Source organism: Grammomys surdaster, unplaced genomic scaffold, assembly GCF_004785775.1.
Source record: "Grammomys surdaster isolate TR1022 unplaced genomic scaffold, NIH_TR_1.0 125984, whole genome shotgun sequence".
Classification (NCBI taxonomy): domain Eukaryota; kingdom Metazoa; phylum Chordata; class Mammalia; order Rodentia; family Muridae; genus Grammomys; species Grammomys surdaster.
The window spans coordinates 3007523-3021323 of record NW_021620800.1 but is presented as its reverse complement, the minus strand read 5'-3'; the positions used below and the strand labels follow the sequence as shown (position 1 = coordinate 3021323).

Genomic DNA, 13801 nt, shown 5'->3' with positions numbered 1-13801 from the left:
TTAAGCGCTCTCTGCATCTACTACTCCCAGGGCTCCAGAGAAAGGGGCCAATTTGGGTTTCGCTACGGTCGCTGAAACCCCTAACCCGCTGGCTGCGCCGCCTTGACGCTCACAAGGTAGAGAGCCATTAACCACATGCAGATTAAGAGCGGAGGCTCCACAGGAGCACCGTGCTAGACTTAAGGCAGACAAGCATTTAGCACGAGCACGGGGCAGGGGCGTGGTCTATACAATTAAGGGCAGGGCTTCAGGGTTCTGGCTTCAGCCTCGGGCGGGGCTGGAGGAAGGCCGTGCGTGTTGTGGGCGGGGTCTGAGTTGAGCGGGGCGAGGCTACAGAGTTAGGGATCCGCCTCCGGTAGTATTGGACCGTGGTGGGGGCGTGGCCTAGACGAGATGGGGCGTGGCTCCAGAGATCGGGGGTGGGGCTTACTCGGGGATGCAGGAGGACTGCAAAGGCCGGGGGTCGGAACTCCAGGGCTCGGGATTCGCCTCTTGCGAGGCTGGAGGCGGGGCCTAGATGGCAGAACTAAGTTCCAGGCTAGAGATCTGCCCGTGTCCAGGTCTTGCTAGGAGGGGCGGAGCTCCAGATATCTGGCGCTCTAGGGCCCGGGCGGGGCGGCAGGGCGGCTGGCCTGTCGGGGCGGGAGCGGGGGGCGGGTCCCGGCGCCTCCTGGGGCCCTTAGTAGCCACTGCACCTCAGTTCACCCTCGACTCCCGCGCTGCCAGCATGACTGACGCTCTGCTACCCGCGGCCCCCCAGCCGCTGGAGAAAGAGAATGACGACTACTTTCGAAAGGTGAGCGGCAAGTCAGCAGAGATCCTCTCTGTCCCGGCAAACTGCGGAGCGCGCTGAAGGGGCTTGCGGCCGGGGTCGGCTTGGACCGGAGGGGGAGGGGAAGGAGAAGGGAGGGACCCACAGGGTTGGTGCGGGCCGGACGACGGGGGGTGGGGGTGGGTCGAAAGGGGATTGCGCGGGACTTGGATCCCCGAGCAGATGGCAGCCGGGCTGGGGCGCGCAGGTGCATATGCTAGCCACGCGTAGGTGGGAATCTGGCGAGGTGATCCGGATGGCCCTGCTAGCCTTCTCGCGCTTGTGGGGAAAGGACCAGCCCCTGGCCACGCTGGCGAGCTCGGTCGGTCCCTCTGCGCTGATACCGCAGCCCAGTTTCTACCCGAGCGCTTAGCCATGCTGCATGTGGAGGGCGAGTTTTGCCCTTTTGCCTCCCAAATGCTTTCAGCGCCTCCCAAATGCTTTCAGCGTTCGCCCCCTTCGACTTCTTAGGTGAGGGAGGGTGGATGCTACAAGGGAACCTCGAGCGTGCCTCCCTTGTTTGTCCGCGCCTGAGAGAGCCAGAGAACTGGAGTCTCACTCCTCCAAAGTAGATTTATCTGTATTTGGTTGTCCGAGAGACCGGACGGGCGAGACTGGACTCTGCGCGCTTGGCACGTCTTGGCGCTCCTGGGCAACTTATGCGACCGCCTTTCGGCCTGGAACTCAGTTCCTCAAAAGCGACCCCATTAGGCGCCCACAGCGGTGCTGGGATTGCCCAACAGCTGCAGGAGCGGGCTTACAAAGACGCTTCAGAGGTGCGAATCACGGTGACAGACTTCTCACCTTCCTCTTGGGTCCCTTGTGAACCTAAAAATAGCCTTTGGACTTTGGCCAAGGATCACCTGGTGGGTTGAGAGATCGTCGTGGATATTTTTCTAACTGATACGATCGAAGGTGCAGCGAGTAGTCATGAATAGGGAAGTGAAACTGCTTCTCACAGAGCAATCAATTCTTAATTGTTCCAACGCCACTTCGCCACTTCGTAAACGGGCTTGGCAGCTTCCTTCTCCCGCGGGACACTGGCAACTTAAAGAGCTTTTGCTCTCTCGTGAAGTAGTAATAGAAAAGAGGGGAATCTGGAGACAGGTGGGGACAGCGGGCAATTTTTAAAGTTCCTTTTGGCATTTAAAGAAGTTTTAAAGTGTATTTAAGTTGAAAGATGTCATCACGGAATTACAGGATTATAACTTCTAATTATGTGTGGCATTTGGGCCAGAGGATCACAGGCCAGAATTGTAGGAGGTTACTTGGCCTGGGAATCTCAAGATGTCCAACCTAGGGCCCTAGGGCCTGGCTGCCACCCCCACAAAACTGCTTTAGAGCCTCCAGCACGTTGCTGTCTGTGGGATATCAGTTCTTGCTAGATCGTTTGTCTTCTGAACAGGTGGTTAGGTGGACCTGTGGCAGCTTCTTGGGGGAGAAGACAGGAAGTCAGGGAAAATGAAGTATACTCTGGAGGGTGTCAAGCTTTTCAGAACAAGTTCTCCTGTGGTACCCATTCCGGGCTGTGAATCTCAAGGGAGGATGTGGGTGGGGAAGGGAAAGGATTGGAGTCTGAATGATTTTTAAAGACGTGTGTGTGTGTGTGTGTGTGTGTGTGTATGCATACACACACACACACACACACACACACATATGCCTTGGAGGCCAGAAGAGAACACCAAATACCTTAGGACTGGAATTACAAGTAGTTGCGAACATCCATTTAACATGACTGCCAGGAACCAAACTAAGGTCCTCTCCAGAAGCAGCAAGCAAACCTAACCACTGAGCCATTTCTCCGGTTCTTGGGGATATTTCTCAGGTCCCTGATGCCGGCTGAGAGCAGAGTACGATGAAGTTTTTACAATTAGTGCCTGTGCAAAAGCGAAACCTTGTCACTGCAATCGTGTCGTGGTCTGAGTTAAATCATGCCAGTCTGCAGAGTGCTGTCCTTTGTGTCAGGAAAATAAACAGGTTGGGGTGAATTTTTCTAATGTGTGCCCTGAGCCACTTGGGTATAGGTCATATGATAGATGAGTGAACTGTGGCGGTTACACAGGTGGAGGAGATGAGGAGAAGCCCTGAAGCTGAGGAAACAGCCTGGGCAAAGGCACAGAGGCCTGGGTGCTTGGAACCTTCTGAGAGTAGAAGTACATTTGGGAGCTCAACAGTTTCAGATTACATATCCTAAGGAAGTAGGGAACTCTGGGAATCCATGGAAACGTTTAAAGCGGGTTCAGCCATGTGGTGGGATTTGTACCAGAAAGAAACCATTTTGACTACAGTGGAGGAAAAACAGTGAAACTGCGCAGGAAGAAGTTATGTTGCGTTAGACCAGCGTTTCTCGACCTTCCTAACGCTGTGACACTTTAATACAGCTCCTCTTTTTTTTTTTTTTTTTTTTTTTTAAAACTTTCTTGTTCTTATTTATTTATTTATTTATTTTATTAGTACACTGTCGCTGCCTTCGGACACACCAGAAGAGGGCATCCAATCTCATTACGGATGGTTGTGAGCCACCATGTGGTTGCTGGGATTTGAACTCAGGACCTCTGGAAGAGCAGTCAGTGCTCTTAACCGCTGAGCCATCTCTCCAGCCCCACAGCTCCTCTTTTTGTGGTGGCCCCCAACCATAAAAATTATTTTCGCTGCTACTTCATAACTGTAACTTTCCTGCTGTTACCAATTGTAATGTAAACATCTGATGTGTAGGATGTCTCACAGGCGATTGCCAAAGGTGTCTTGACCCACCTGTGGAGAATCATTGCTTTAGACCCAGTGATCCAATCTTCGTTATCTTCCCTACCCTGATACAGACTGCTGATGGTGTCTGCCAGTGTGAAATCCTACGTCCAGGTGGGGATTGCGGCTCAGTGGTAGGGCACCTGCTTAACAGGCACGTGACCCTGGGTTCCCTCCCTACCCCTATGAAATAAACACTGGACAGCAGGGATGCCAGCGGGGAGGCTCAGATGGTGAGTGGGAACTGGCAATTTGCCAGCTGCGGATGGGAGCTGTCACATTGGGAGTCACCGGAGTGATAGGCATTTTTCGATATCGAGTAAAGAAGCCGGGACAGAAATATCTGGATTAAGGGAAGGAATGGGGAGAAGGTAGAAGACAAGAAAGCTGGAAGGGCAGCATCGCCCAGGAAACTGAGAGAAGTTAAGTCTTTTTTTTTTTTTTTTAAGCGGAAGTTGACAAGCTTGAAGAGTGCTGGAGAGGTCCAGGTTATCCCTTCAAGGGAAGAGCAGAAAGTGAGTGAGTGAGTGAGTGAGTGAGTGAGTGAGTGGAGGGTAGGAACAAAAGCCAGTGTGGCTGGGTTGCTGGAGGAGATGCTGCAGGGAGATGAAGGAAGACAGAAGATGTGCGTGTGCGTGTGTGCGTGTGTGCGTGTGTGCGTGTGTGCGTGTGTGTGTGTTCGTGTGTGTGTGTGTGTGTGTGTGTGTGTACAAGGTCTCATTGTATAGTCCAGGTTGACCTCATCCATGCAAAATCCCCCTTTGTCAGGAGAGAGAGAGAGAGAGAGAGAGAGAGAGAGAGAGAGAGAGAGAGAGACACTGAGACTATATTGGGCATAGAACCTATAGCTTTCAATACGCTAGGCTCTCTGTCTCTGAACTGCATCTCCAGGCCCTTGAAAAAAAAATATTTTCCAAGACATGGTTTCTCCGTGTAGCCCTGGCTGTTCTGAAACTGTCTCTGTAGACCAGGCTGGCTTCAAACAGAGATCTTCCTGCCTCAGCCTCCTGAGTGTTGGGATCAAAGGCGTGCGCCACCACTGCCTGGCCTGAATGCTTATCAAAAAGATTTTTAAGGTGCTGGGGATGGAATTGGGGGCCTCTTGTGTACCTCACATATACTCTAGTACTGATCTGCAACCCCCTTTCCCAAATGCTTGTTCTAGAATGGGCAAGTCTAGAGACTTGATTTTTATGTTTCTTTTTCTTTCTTCTGTTGTTGAGGAGAGAGAGTTTGAATTCTCTAATCTCCTGTCTTTACCTCCCAAGCGCACGGTTAACAAGTCTAGACTTCCATACTCGGTTAGAGTCTTCTTAAAATCTTGCTTTTATGTATACAGCCCCAGGGCTTGTGCCTGCTTGGTTAGTACGCTATCTCAACCTCCTAAAGCGCTTTAAAAGCGGGAGAATGAAATCAAAGAACACAAGAACAGGAAGCCAAGTTGCTGCCCCCAGGCTTTGCAGGCCCCTCCTTCTGGAGTGTGGACTGAGTTTTGCTTTCTAAGATAAACCTTGATTAGTTGCTCACCAGACGAAACCAAACAAAACTGCAGAGAGATGCAGCTTCACACATCTGAGATTCTGGTAACTGGGACTCAGAGAGTCTAGTGGTCCTGCCTGATCTCCATGTACAGTGACTTCCAGGCCAGCTTGGACTAGTAAAACCCTGTCTCGGGATGCAAACTAACAGAAGAAGGGAGGAAGTCGGGTGTGGGGCTGTTTGAGGCTCAGGAGAAGGATAAGCTGGGGAGTACTCCTGGCTGATGGGAGGGAGGTGAGGTTTGGAAGTATTGGGAAGGTGAGCCAACCAAGGGGAAGGGAATGAGCATCCCAAAACTGGAAATGTAGTCAGGACCTTATGTAACAGCCCTCAGGGCAGACTCCTGCTCCCTCGAGCTTGCAGGATTGGATCCTTATCTGCTCAAGACAAATTTAAATTCTTATCAGTTCTATGTTATCCCTTCCTCAAGTCTTTCAAATGCCATTCTGTTCTATGGACCGAGGAAGGTTGTGCCTTTGGCTGACCCAAGCTCAGGGACAGACCCTTGGAGGACCCTGATCTCCCCACTCCTCTGTCCCCTGGGAAATAAAACCTAGAGCCTTGAGAGAGTTAGGCAAGTGCTTTACCTGTCTGTGACAGCTCTAGCCCCTGGGACCTGCTGCTTAAAGCAGACCCCATTTCCTGGTGTGCTGAGCAAGGCTGCCATCCAAGGCTTTGTCTGCAAAGTTCAGAACATGCTTGAAGAGCAGTGAGCTTTTCACTGCTGTTCACAGTGAGCAGTGGAGTGGCTCACCTCACCGGCCACGGTCAGCTGTGTTTTGTTGTGACTTGTACACAAAACGAAACCTAATTGCTCACAAGTCCCTCTGCAAGTTGGTTGTGGATCCAAAGTGACAGGGAGGGGACCCTGGTAAACCAGAGGCTCTTGGGCATTGTAAAGTAACTGGTTGTACAGTTTGAGGACACAGAACCCCAGACCAGGACATCTTAAGGACAAACTCTGTCCTCTGGGTCTGGAAGACAACTTAAGAGTCATCTTTAAAAAGAACAGAGAGAGAGAAAGAGAGAGAAAACTTGCTGGCTGTCAAGATGCCATATCTTTCTCTGGCTTCTCACCGGCCCTTTCCTTCTTCCTTCTTCCTAAATTTTATGATGCTTACATCAAAACAGATTCTATAAGATCAAGATAAATGCCTTTTCTGGCTTGCATGTCTTTATATGTTTAAAACTGTTCTTCCTTAAAAGAGGGTTGAGCCTGGTTGCTATACCCCGTCCCCCCAGATTTTTTTTTTTTATTCTTGTTCAGAAAGGCTTTGAAGAAAATGTGTTTAGACCTGTTGTTAACTGCAGCAGTTACACTGAAGTTCTGTGTACTGAGAGAGACCCCCTTCTCTGGGGCCTCTTCCCCACTGGGGGCAGTAATTCTAAAATCCCCCAGAAAATCTGTTTCAGCTGGGGGAAAAGAAAAAAAGAAAAATATAGAAAACCTTGCCCTAGGACTTTAGAGAGGTTCAAAGTGGGAGACGGTGGCGGGGCCCTGTGTGCACGGAGCTGTGGACAGTGAGGCTCTGTGACTTGCTATCTCTCCGCCTCTTCTTCCCCAGGGAACACTGTCCATTGTTTTTATTCAAGAGCTGTAGGAGCCGCTGATTGTTTGTTCTCTAAACCTGCTGGCTGGACAGGGCCCCAAGGTCCACTGTGTCCTGGTTTATGGCCCCTGTTTTACTCTCTGGGTTTCCTGGAGGCTCCAACTGGGAAGGAAGGAGGAGAAATCCTTACTTTTTTTTTTCATTCTTTTTTTTTTTTAAATTGAGACAAGGTCATACTGTGTAGCTCTGACTGGCCTGAAATGCACTATATAGACCAGGCTAGCTTTGAACTCACAGAGATCTGTTTGCCTCTGCCTCCAGAGTGCTGTGATCAAAGGCATGCACCACCATACCTGGCTGGGTGCTTTTCTTTGGAAGCCTAGCCTCTTCTCTTTGTCCTCTGCAACCTCGATCGATCTAATTTCTTATGAGAGGTATATGGGGAAGCCTTGTTTCATTTATTTCTGTAGATGCCGGGCTTTTGGTGTTGTAGGCAAACACTCTATCACTGAGCTATAGGTCTGTCCTCTATTTACTTCTTATGTTGAAGCAAGGTCTAAGTTTTCCAGGTTGGCTTTACAACTCTCTATATCTCAGGTTGTCTTTGAACTTCTGATCCTTCTGCCTCAGCTTGGCTATATGGATCATGGAGGATCAACAGCTCCAGTCCTGTGGGCTAATGATGTTGTCCCCACCCTTGGGTCCATTGTCATTTCCCAGATCAGGAGGAGGGAGAAAAGTGAAGGGGCATCTACATTTGCTGAGCCTGTTTCTTACTGGCTCAGGGTTAGAGTACTTGTGCCTTCATGAGGGTCCAGGTTTGCAGAGGTGTATAGCCACAGCCCAGAGGGCCTGCTGGCACTCCTCTTGCTGTGAGATTGTGGCCAGGAGGAGTCCCCTGGCAGAAGCAGGGTTTTCAGGTGACTCAGAGGAGAGTCAATGTGATGAGCTGTAACACTGTAAATGTCCCTTGTTTCCTGGGGCAGTTAGGACAGTTGCCAAGACACCACCTGATGCTGCTAGGCATTGACTTTCTCTGGATCAACACTTCCTCCTGTGGCTCAGGTGCGTTGTCTTCTGACACAAAGGCTGCATTGGAAGTGGCCACAAAGAACAGAGGAAATACAGGTGCATCTCAGCCATGTGGACAGAGTGGGCAGTAGGGCTGTCCGCGAAGCGCCAGGGACAAAGCGATGGTGGTGAACCATGTGAGTTCTGGCTTTTTCAGGGAGAGCTGGGAGTTCATGTGTTCCCTGAGGCTTTGGAAAACTCCCAGGTTTCCATTTGCTTATAAGAGAATAGAGGAACCCAAACAACTTCTGAGGTGGTTTATTTTTCTACGGTACTGTTCGCATTTTACATTTTACGGTACCATAAGTTGTCATAAAGAAGGCAATCACCAAAATGTGCAAGTTCAAAGTCATACCCCACAGCCCCCACCCCATTGCCATACTGGCTAGATAGGTCTGTTCTTATGGTGTGACAATCTTATTGGTTAGAATAAGTGGGCCATACTGTGTTTCTGTTAATACGGTTGGACATTTTGGTGATTGTATGATTGACATACGGTAGCTGTTGACATGGGTTGTGGATCTTACTGGAAGGAGCCTGTTGTTCTTAAAGTCTTCATTCTTTTTTTTTTTTCTAAAGATTTACTTATTTATTTATTTAGTGTATGTGAGTATAAGGTCATACGGTCACTTTCTTCAGACACACCAAAAGAGGGCATTGGATCTTATTACAGATGGTTGTGAGCCACCATGTGGTTGCTGGGAATTGAACTCAGGCAGCCAGTGCTCTTAACTGCTGAACCATCTCTCCAGTAAGTCTTGATTCTTATGGTGTCTGCGCCCATTCTCTTAGGAACTGCTCTCATGGGAATGGACTGGGATGCTGGAAGGAAGGCAGCTGGGCCCCTACCTGGTGGAATTCCCGGAAGGATAAGAGGGGCTATTTGTTTTTTTGTCTTTTTAACTTTTATAACTTTTATTTTGATTTATGTGTATGAGTTGTTTAGCCTGCATGTATGCCTGTGCAGCCCATGCATGTAGTGACTACAGAAGCCAGAAGGGGGCGTCGTATCCCCTGGGATTGAAATTGTAGGCTGTGTGTGAGCCTCCATGTGGGTGCTGGGAATCAAACCCCAGTCCTCTAGGAGAGCAAGCAGTCCTCTTAACCGCTGAGTCATGTCCCTAGCCCCACAAGAGCTATTTATAAAATCAAATCCGTGTTTTAAGTTTTTACTATTTACTTATTGGGGTGTTTGTCGTTGTTGGGTAGTATTTTGTTTTGTTTTTGTGTTTTGAGTCGAGGTCTTGCAGTGTAGCTTAGGCTGGCCTTAGACTCAAGATATTCTGGCCTTAATCTCCCATGTGGAGAGATCACAGGCCCTCACGATTTTTTCATCTGTTTATTTTAGGCATGGAAATCTGGACTCCTCCACCCAGTCTCTAGTGTGGTAAGGAGTGAAGCGGGTTATGTGTGTATTGCAGGGTATGGCTTGCTATTTCTGTACTTTCTGGCCGACAGCTCTGGCAAAATCAGAAACAAACAAGTCTTGTTTTCCAGATTTTAGAGGTTGAGTAAGGGATTATGCAAGCAGAACAGACCTGGAGAGGCAGAGAAATATATTCTTGCTGGAGAAACACACCTGCTTTGTGTGACCCAATCCTGATATATCTGGCCTGATGCTGTCCCAGGCTCACCCTGTCTATCACTTCCAACTGCTACATCTTGAACTTGCGTTTTGCCCTGACATTACCAGAACTTCCACAAATATGGGCTTTATCTGGAGTTACCCATGTCTTACAAATTAGATGCCACCAGTTTCCCCTTAGGCGTTGCTTTAAAATAGTGTTTTACAGATAAACAACCTGTTGGAGTCATCAGAAAAGATAAACACACCTTGGGATAGCTCTACAGGATCTATCTATCTATCTATCTATCTATCTATCTATCTACGTCTTTTTTTTTTTTTTTTTTTGGTTTTTCGAGACAGACAGGGTAGCCTTGGTTGTCCTGGAACTCACTCTGGAGACCAGGCTGGCCTCCAACTCCGAAATCCACCTGCCTCTGCCTCCCAAGTGCTGGGATTAAAGGCGTGCGCCACCACGGCCCCGGCTATCTATGTCTTGATAGGTAGCCCAACCTTGAACTGCTGATCCTCCCGCCTCACCCTCCTGAGTGTACCATCACGCTCGGCATCCTGTGGTAGGATTTTACTCAGCAATAAGAAAGGAACAAATGTTGGTAAATGCAGCATCATGGACAAATCTCAAGATAGGTTGTTGGGTAAAATAAAGATACATAGTGATTCTATTTGTGTATACTTTGAGAACACACAGAAATGTAAGGTGATAAAAACTCACAGTGTTAGGCCCATGAGATGGCTCAGCTCTCAAAGGCTTCCAAGTCTCATGACCTGCATTTAATCACCAGAACCCACAAGATACGAGAAAATGACTCTCCAAAGTTGGCCTCTGACCTCCATGTAAGTGTTATGACATGTATGTACCTATATATATACACACACATATTTGAGTGATCATACACTCACACACACACACACACACACACAGACACACACACACACTAAACTGCAATTTAAAAAAATTAAGAGCGGGGCTGGAGAGGTGTCTCAGTGGTTAAGAGCACTGACTGCTCGTCCAGAGAACCCAGGTTCAATTCCCAGGACCCACATGGCAGCTAACAACTGTAACTCCAAGATCTGACACCCTCACACAGACATACATTGCAGGCATGGTTGTGGTGCTGTGGTGGCACATGCCTCTAACCCTTGCATCTGGGAGGTAGGCAGATCTCTGAATTCGAGGCCAGCCTGGTCTACAGAGTGAATTTCAGGACAGCCAGGGCTCTTCTGGTCTGTTCCCTCTGGGTAGATTCCATTTCTAGGGAGACACTCTCCTAACGCATCTAAGTGCCAGTAACCTCCTTTGAGATACGGGCTCAGTACATAATACACAGTGATACTCCTATCTCTGCAGTGCTGAGATTAGAGGTGTGCACTGCCACACCCAGCAAGGGCCTCTTGGTGATAAGCTCTGATTGAGCCCAGTGGTCATTCCCCACCCCTGTACTTTTCCTTGTTCCAGTCTTAGTTCCAGGGACTTGGTTTTCAATTCTCCAGGCATGAGTCACACATTCTTCCTCTTGGGAAGCTGGAGGAGAGAACAGGTATCTATCTCTATGACCATCCCCAGCTTTCAGATAGAAGTCTTCACCCAGACAGTGTGAGATGAAGCCCTTGACTCTCTCAGCCAGGAATCGCATGGTTGGCAGATGGACTGCCTGAGTCCCTCCGCTGCTCTGCTGTGGTGGCCACTGCCCAGCTCACCTTAAAGGGGCAGGAGGGACAAGGCTGAAGTTCCCTTCCAGCCTGCCCTGCTGCCAGAGACTCCAGCTGTCCTCTTTGCCTTCTGGCTGCAGGGTCCAGGATGCTGTACCTGGTTGCTGTGCCTGGGAAATGGCCCTAAAGCTAGCAAGGAAAGTGAGTGTTCTCAGAACTTGCTTTTCTTGGGTGCTAGTTGTCTGACTCTTTCATTTTTTTTTTTTTTTTTTTTGAGACAGGGTTTCTCTGTGTAGCCCTGGCTGTCCTAGAACTCACTCTGTAGACCAGGCTGGCCTCCAACTCAGAAATCCACCTGCCTCTGCCTCCCAAGTGCTGGGATTAAAGATGTGCGCCACCACCGCCTGGCACTCTTTCAATTTTTTTAAGGCTGATTTTTTACTTTCAACTGTGTGTGTGTCAGTGTCACGCACACACTTCAGTGTAAGTTTGTGTCTGTGAGTGCAGATGCCAGTGGAGGCCAGAAGAGAATGTTGGATCCTTGGATGCTCTGGAGCCCAAGTTACCGAGTGAGCAGCAAGCACTCTTAACCACTGAGCCATCTCTCCAGCACCCCGCTTCATGTTCTAAGAGTAACTGAGGGCTGGAGAGATGGCTCAGAGGTCAAGAGCACTGGCTCTGAGTTCAATTCCCAGCAACCATATTGTGGCTCACAATCATCTGTAATGGGATCCGAGATCCTTTTCTCCTGAGTCTGAAGACAGCAGTCTGAAGACAGTGTACTCACATAAGATAAACAAATCTTTTTTTTTTTTTTTAAAGGGTAACTGAAATGTTCAGATCTAATCTTTTCGGAGAACCAAATGGACCTGTGTAGGACACTCACTTTTTTTTTTTCCAAAGTTTTTTTATTTATTTTATGTATATGAGTACACTGTTGCTCTCTTCAGACGCACCAGAAGAGGGCATCAGATCCCATTAAAGACGGTTGTGAGCCACCATGTGGTTGCTGGGAATTGAACTCAAGACCTCTGGATGAGCAGTCAGTGCTCTTAACCACTGAGCCATCTCTCAAGCCCAGGACACTTCTTTGAAGGTATGTTTATGGTTTTTTGTTTATTTGTTTGTTTTTGGTTTGTTTTTCTTTTAGCTTTTAAAGGAAAGTCCTATTATGTAGCTTGTAGCTGAGTCTGGCCTTGAACACATCCTCTTTCCTCGGTCTCCCAAGTGCTGGGATTACAGGCTTGCACTTGCTGCCTGCACTCACTGTATATAGGACTCTGTCAATGGTAACTCTTAAAGTGTAACAAACAGGTAGCTCGTCTGTGCCAGAGTTCTAGGCCAAGCTGCTGTGATAGCCAGTCTGTCTGATATGTGCAGGGCCCTAGGCTCAAATCCCATCACTGCCACCAACACACCAACATACGCATGCCTGCACACATGTGCGTATGCGCACACACCCACACATGCACATATGCACACACAAAGTAAGACCAGAGATGCAACATACATGGTGGGACTCACCAACCGTCAGTAGGGGTTTCTGGGTGGCTTAGCTCCTTGTGGTTCCATTACTTCTTCCAGGGGGTCTTGCCTGCATTTACCTCCCTGGGAACTTGGCAATCAGCTGCGTGGGGTTTTGGGAGTTGCAGCAGCGCCCAGCATTCCTGCCTGTCAGTAAGAAGTAATGTAGTTTTGAGTCCAGTGACTCAGTCCAGTATAATCCCCTGCATTCCTGTACCTTATCTAGAAACTGGACCGTATGTTTGTTAGCCGCACGGAGCAGAGATTTCCAGAAGTAGGGTGAGGTCTAGGAACAGGAAAAAGTTCTTATAAGCGGGAATGGATGCTTATCTGAGCTTCATGAAGAACTCTACTCATTGTTAAAGTATCTGTAAAGTATTGGTGGGCTGTAGCATGCTGAGGCAAATTGGACCCGCCCTCCATAGGGATTTCCAGCCCTTTACTATTAAACCAACTTAGCAGTAAATGCATTTTTCATTACTGGAGAGATGGCTTAAGGGTTAGGAGCACTTGCTACTCTTGCAGTAGACTCAGGTTCGGTTCCCAGCACTCACAAGCGCACATCTGTAGGAGGAGCTAAGGTGGGAGGAGTAAGGAGAGGAAGAGGCGGAGTAAGGAGAGGAAGAGGAGGAGTAAGGAGAGGAAGAGCTAGGTAGGAGACAGGCGAGGAGAACAAGAGAGGTGGGCATGGAGGCAGATGTTCACGTGTCTGTAGCAGTCAAAGGTAGTTGGTATATCTAGGTTGGGTATTGGGTTACACTTCTGATCGAATGGGCATCTTGTTACTGATCATTACCAAATATATAAGCTTTGGATGATTTAAGCATTACAGTCTCATTTTTCTACTGAGCCTGCGTGGATGGTGGGATGGTCTGGGCAATGCTCAGCCTTGCGGAGACAGAGTGGAAGATTGGCAGAGCCGTCTGGCCACAGAACACAGTGGCTGAGCTAGGCAGAGCCGCAGCAGCTCAGGTAGTTGTCGGCTTGACCGGCAGCCGTTTTAAAATATCCCCCTCAACACACATCTACCATGTCATTCCAGTTCTAGGGGAGCTGACACCCTCTTCTGTCTTTCACAGGCATGGCACACTTGTGCACATTCACAAATGCAGGCAAACGCTCGCGCTCACGAAATACAGACAATTAAATCTGAAGACGTTTTAATAGTGTGTGGGGAAAAAGAATGGCATCCTGGGCTCCTTGAAAGAAGGGTCTCATGTAGCCTAGGCTGGCCCAGGAGTTCTGATCATCCTGCCCGCTCCTTCTTAGTGTTGGGATGGCAGGCATGCACATGTAAGACTTCATGCATGCTAGGTTAGGAAAGCA

The 13801-nt window shown here is 48.8% G+C and overlaps 1 protein-coding gene across 1 annotated transcript in view; it reads left to right on the top strand.

Annotated features, from left to right (window-relative positions):
* Window positions 1-717: 717 nt before the first annotated feature.
* Window positions 718-13801, top strand: part of Rhpn2 (rhophilin Rho GTPase binding protein 2) — a 59627-nt gene continuing 46543 nt past the window's right edge. The window contains exon 1 of the mRNA XM_028754196.1: window positions 718-796. Coding sequence (XP_028610029.1) covers window positions 728-796 — 69 coding nt within the window. The 5' untranslated portion in view covers window positions 718-727. The remainder of the gene's footprint in view (window positions 797-13801) is intronic.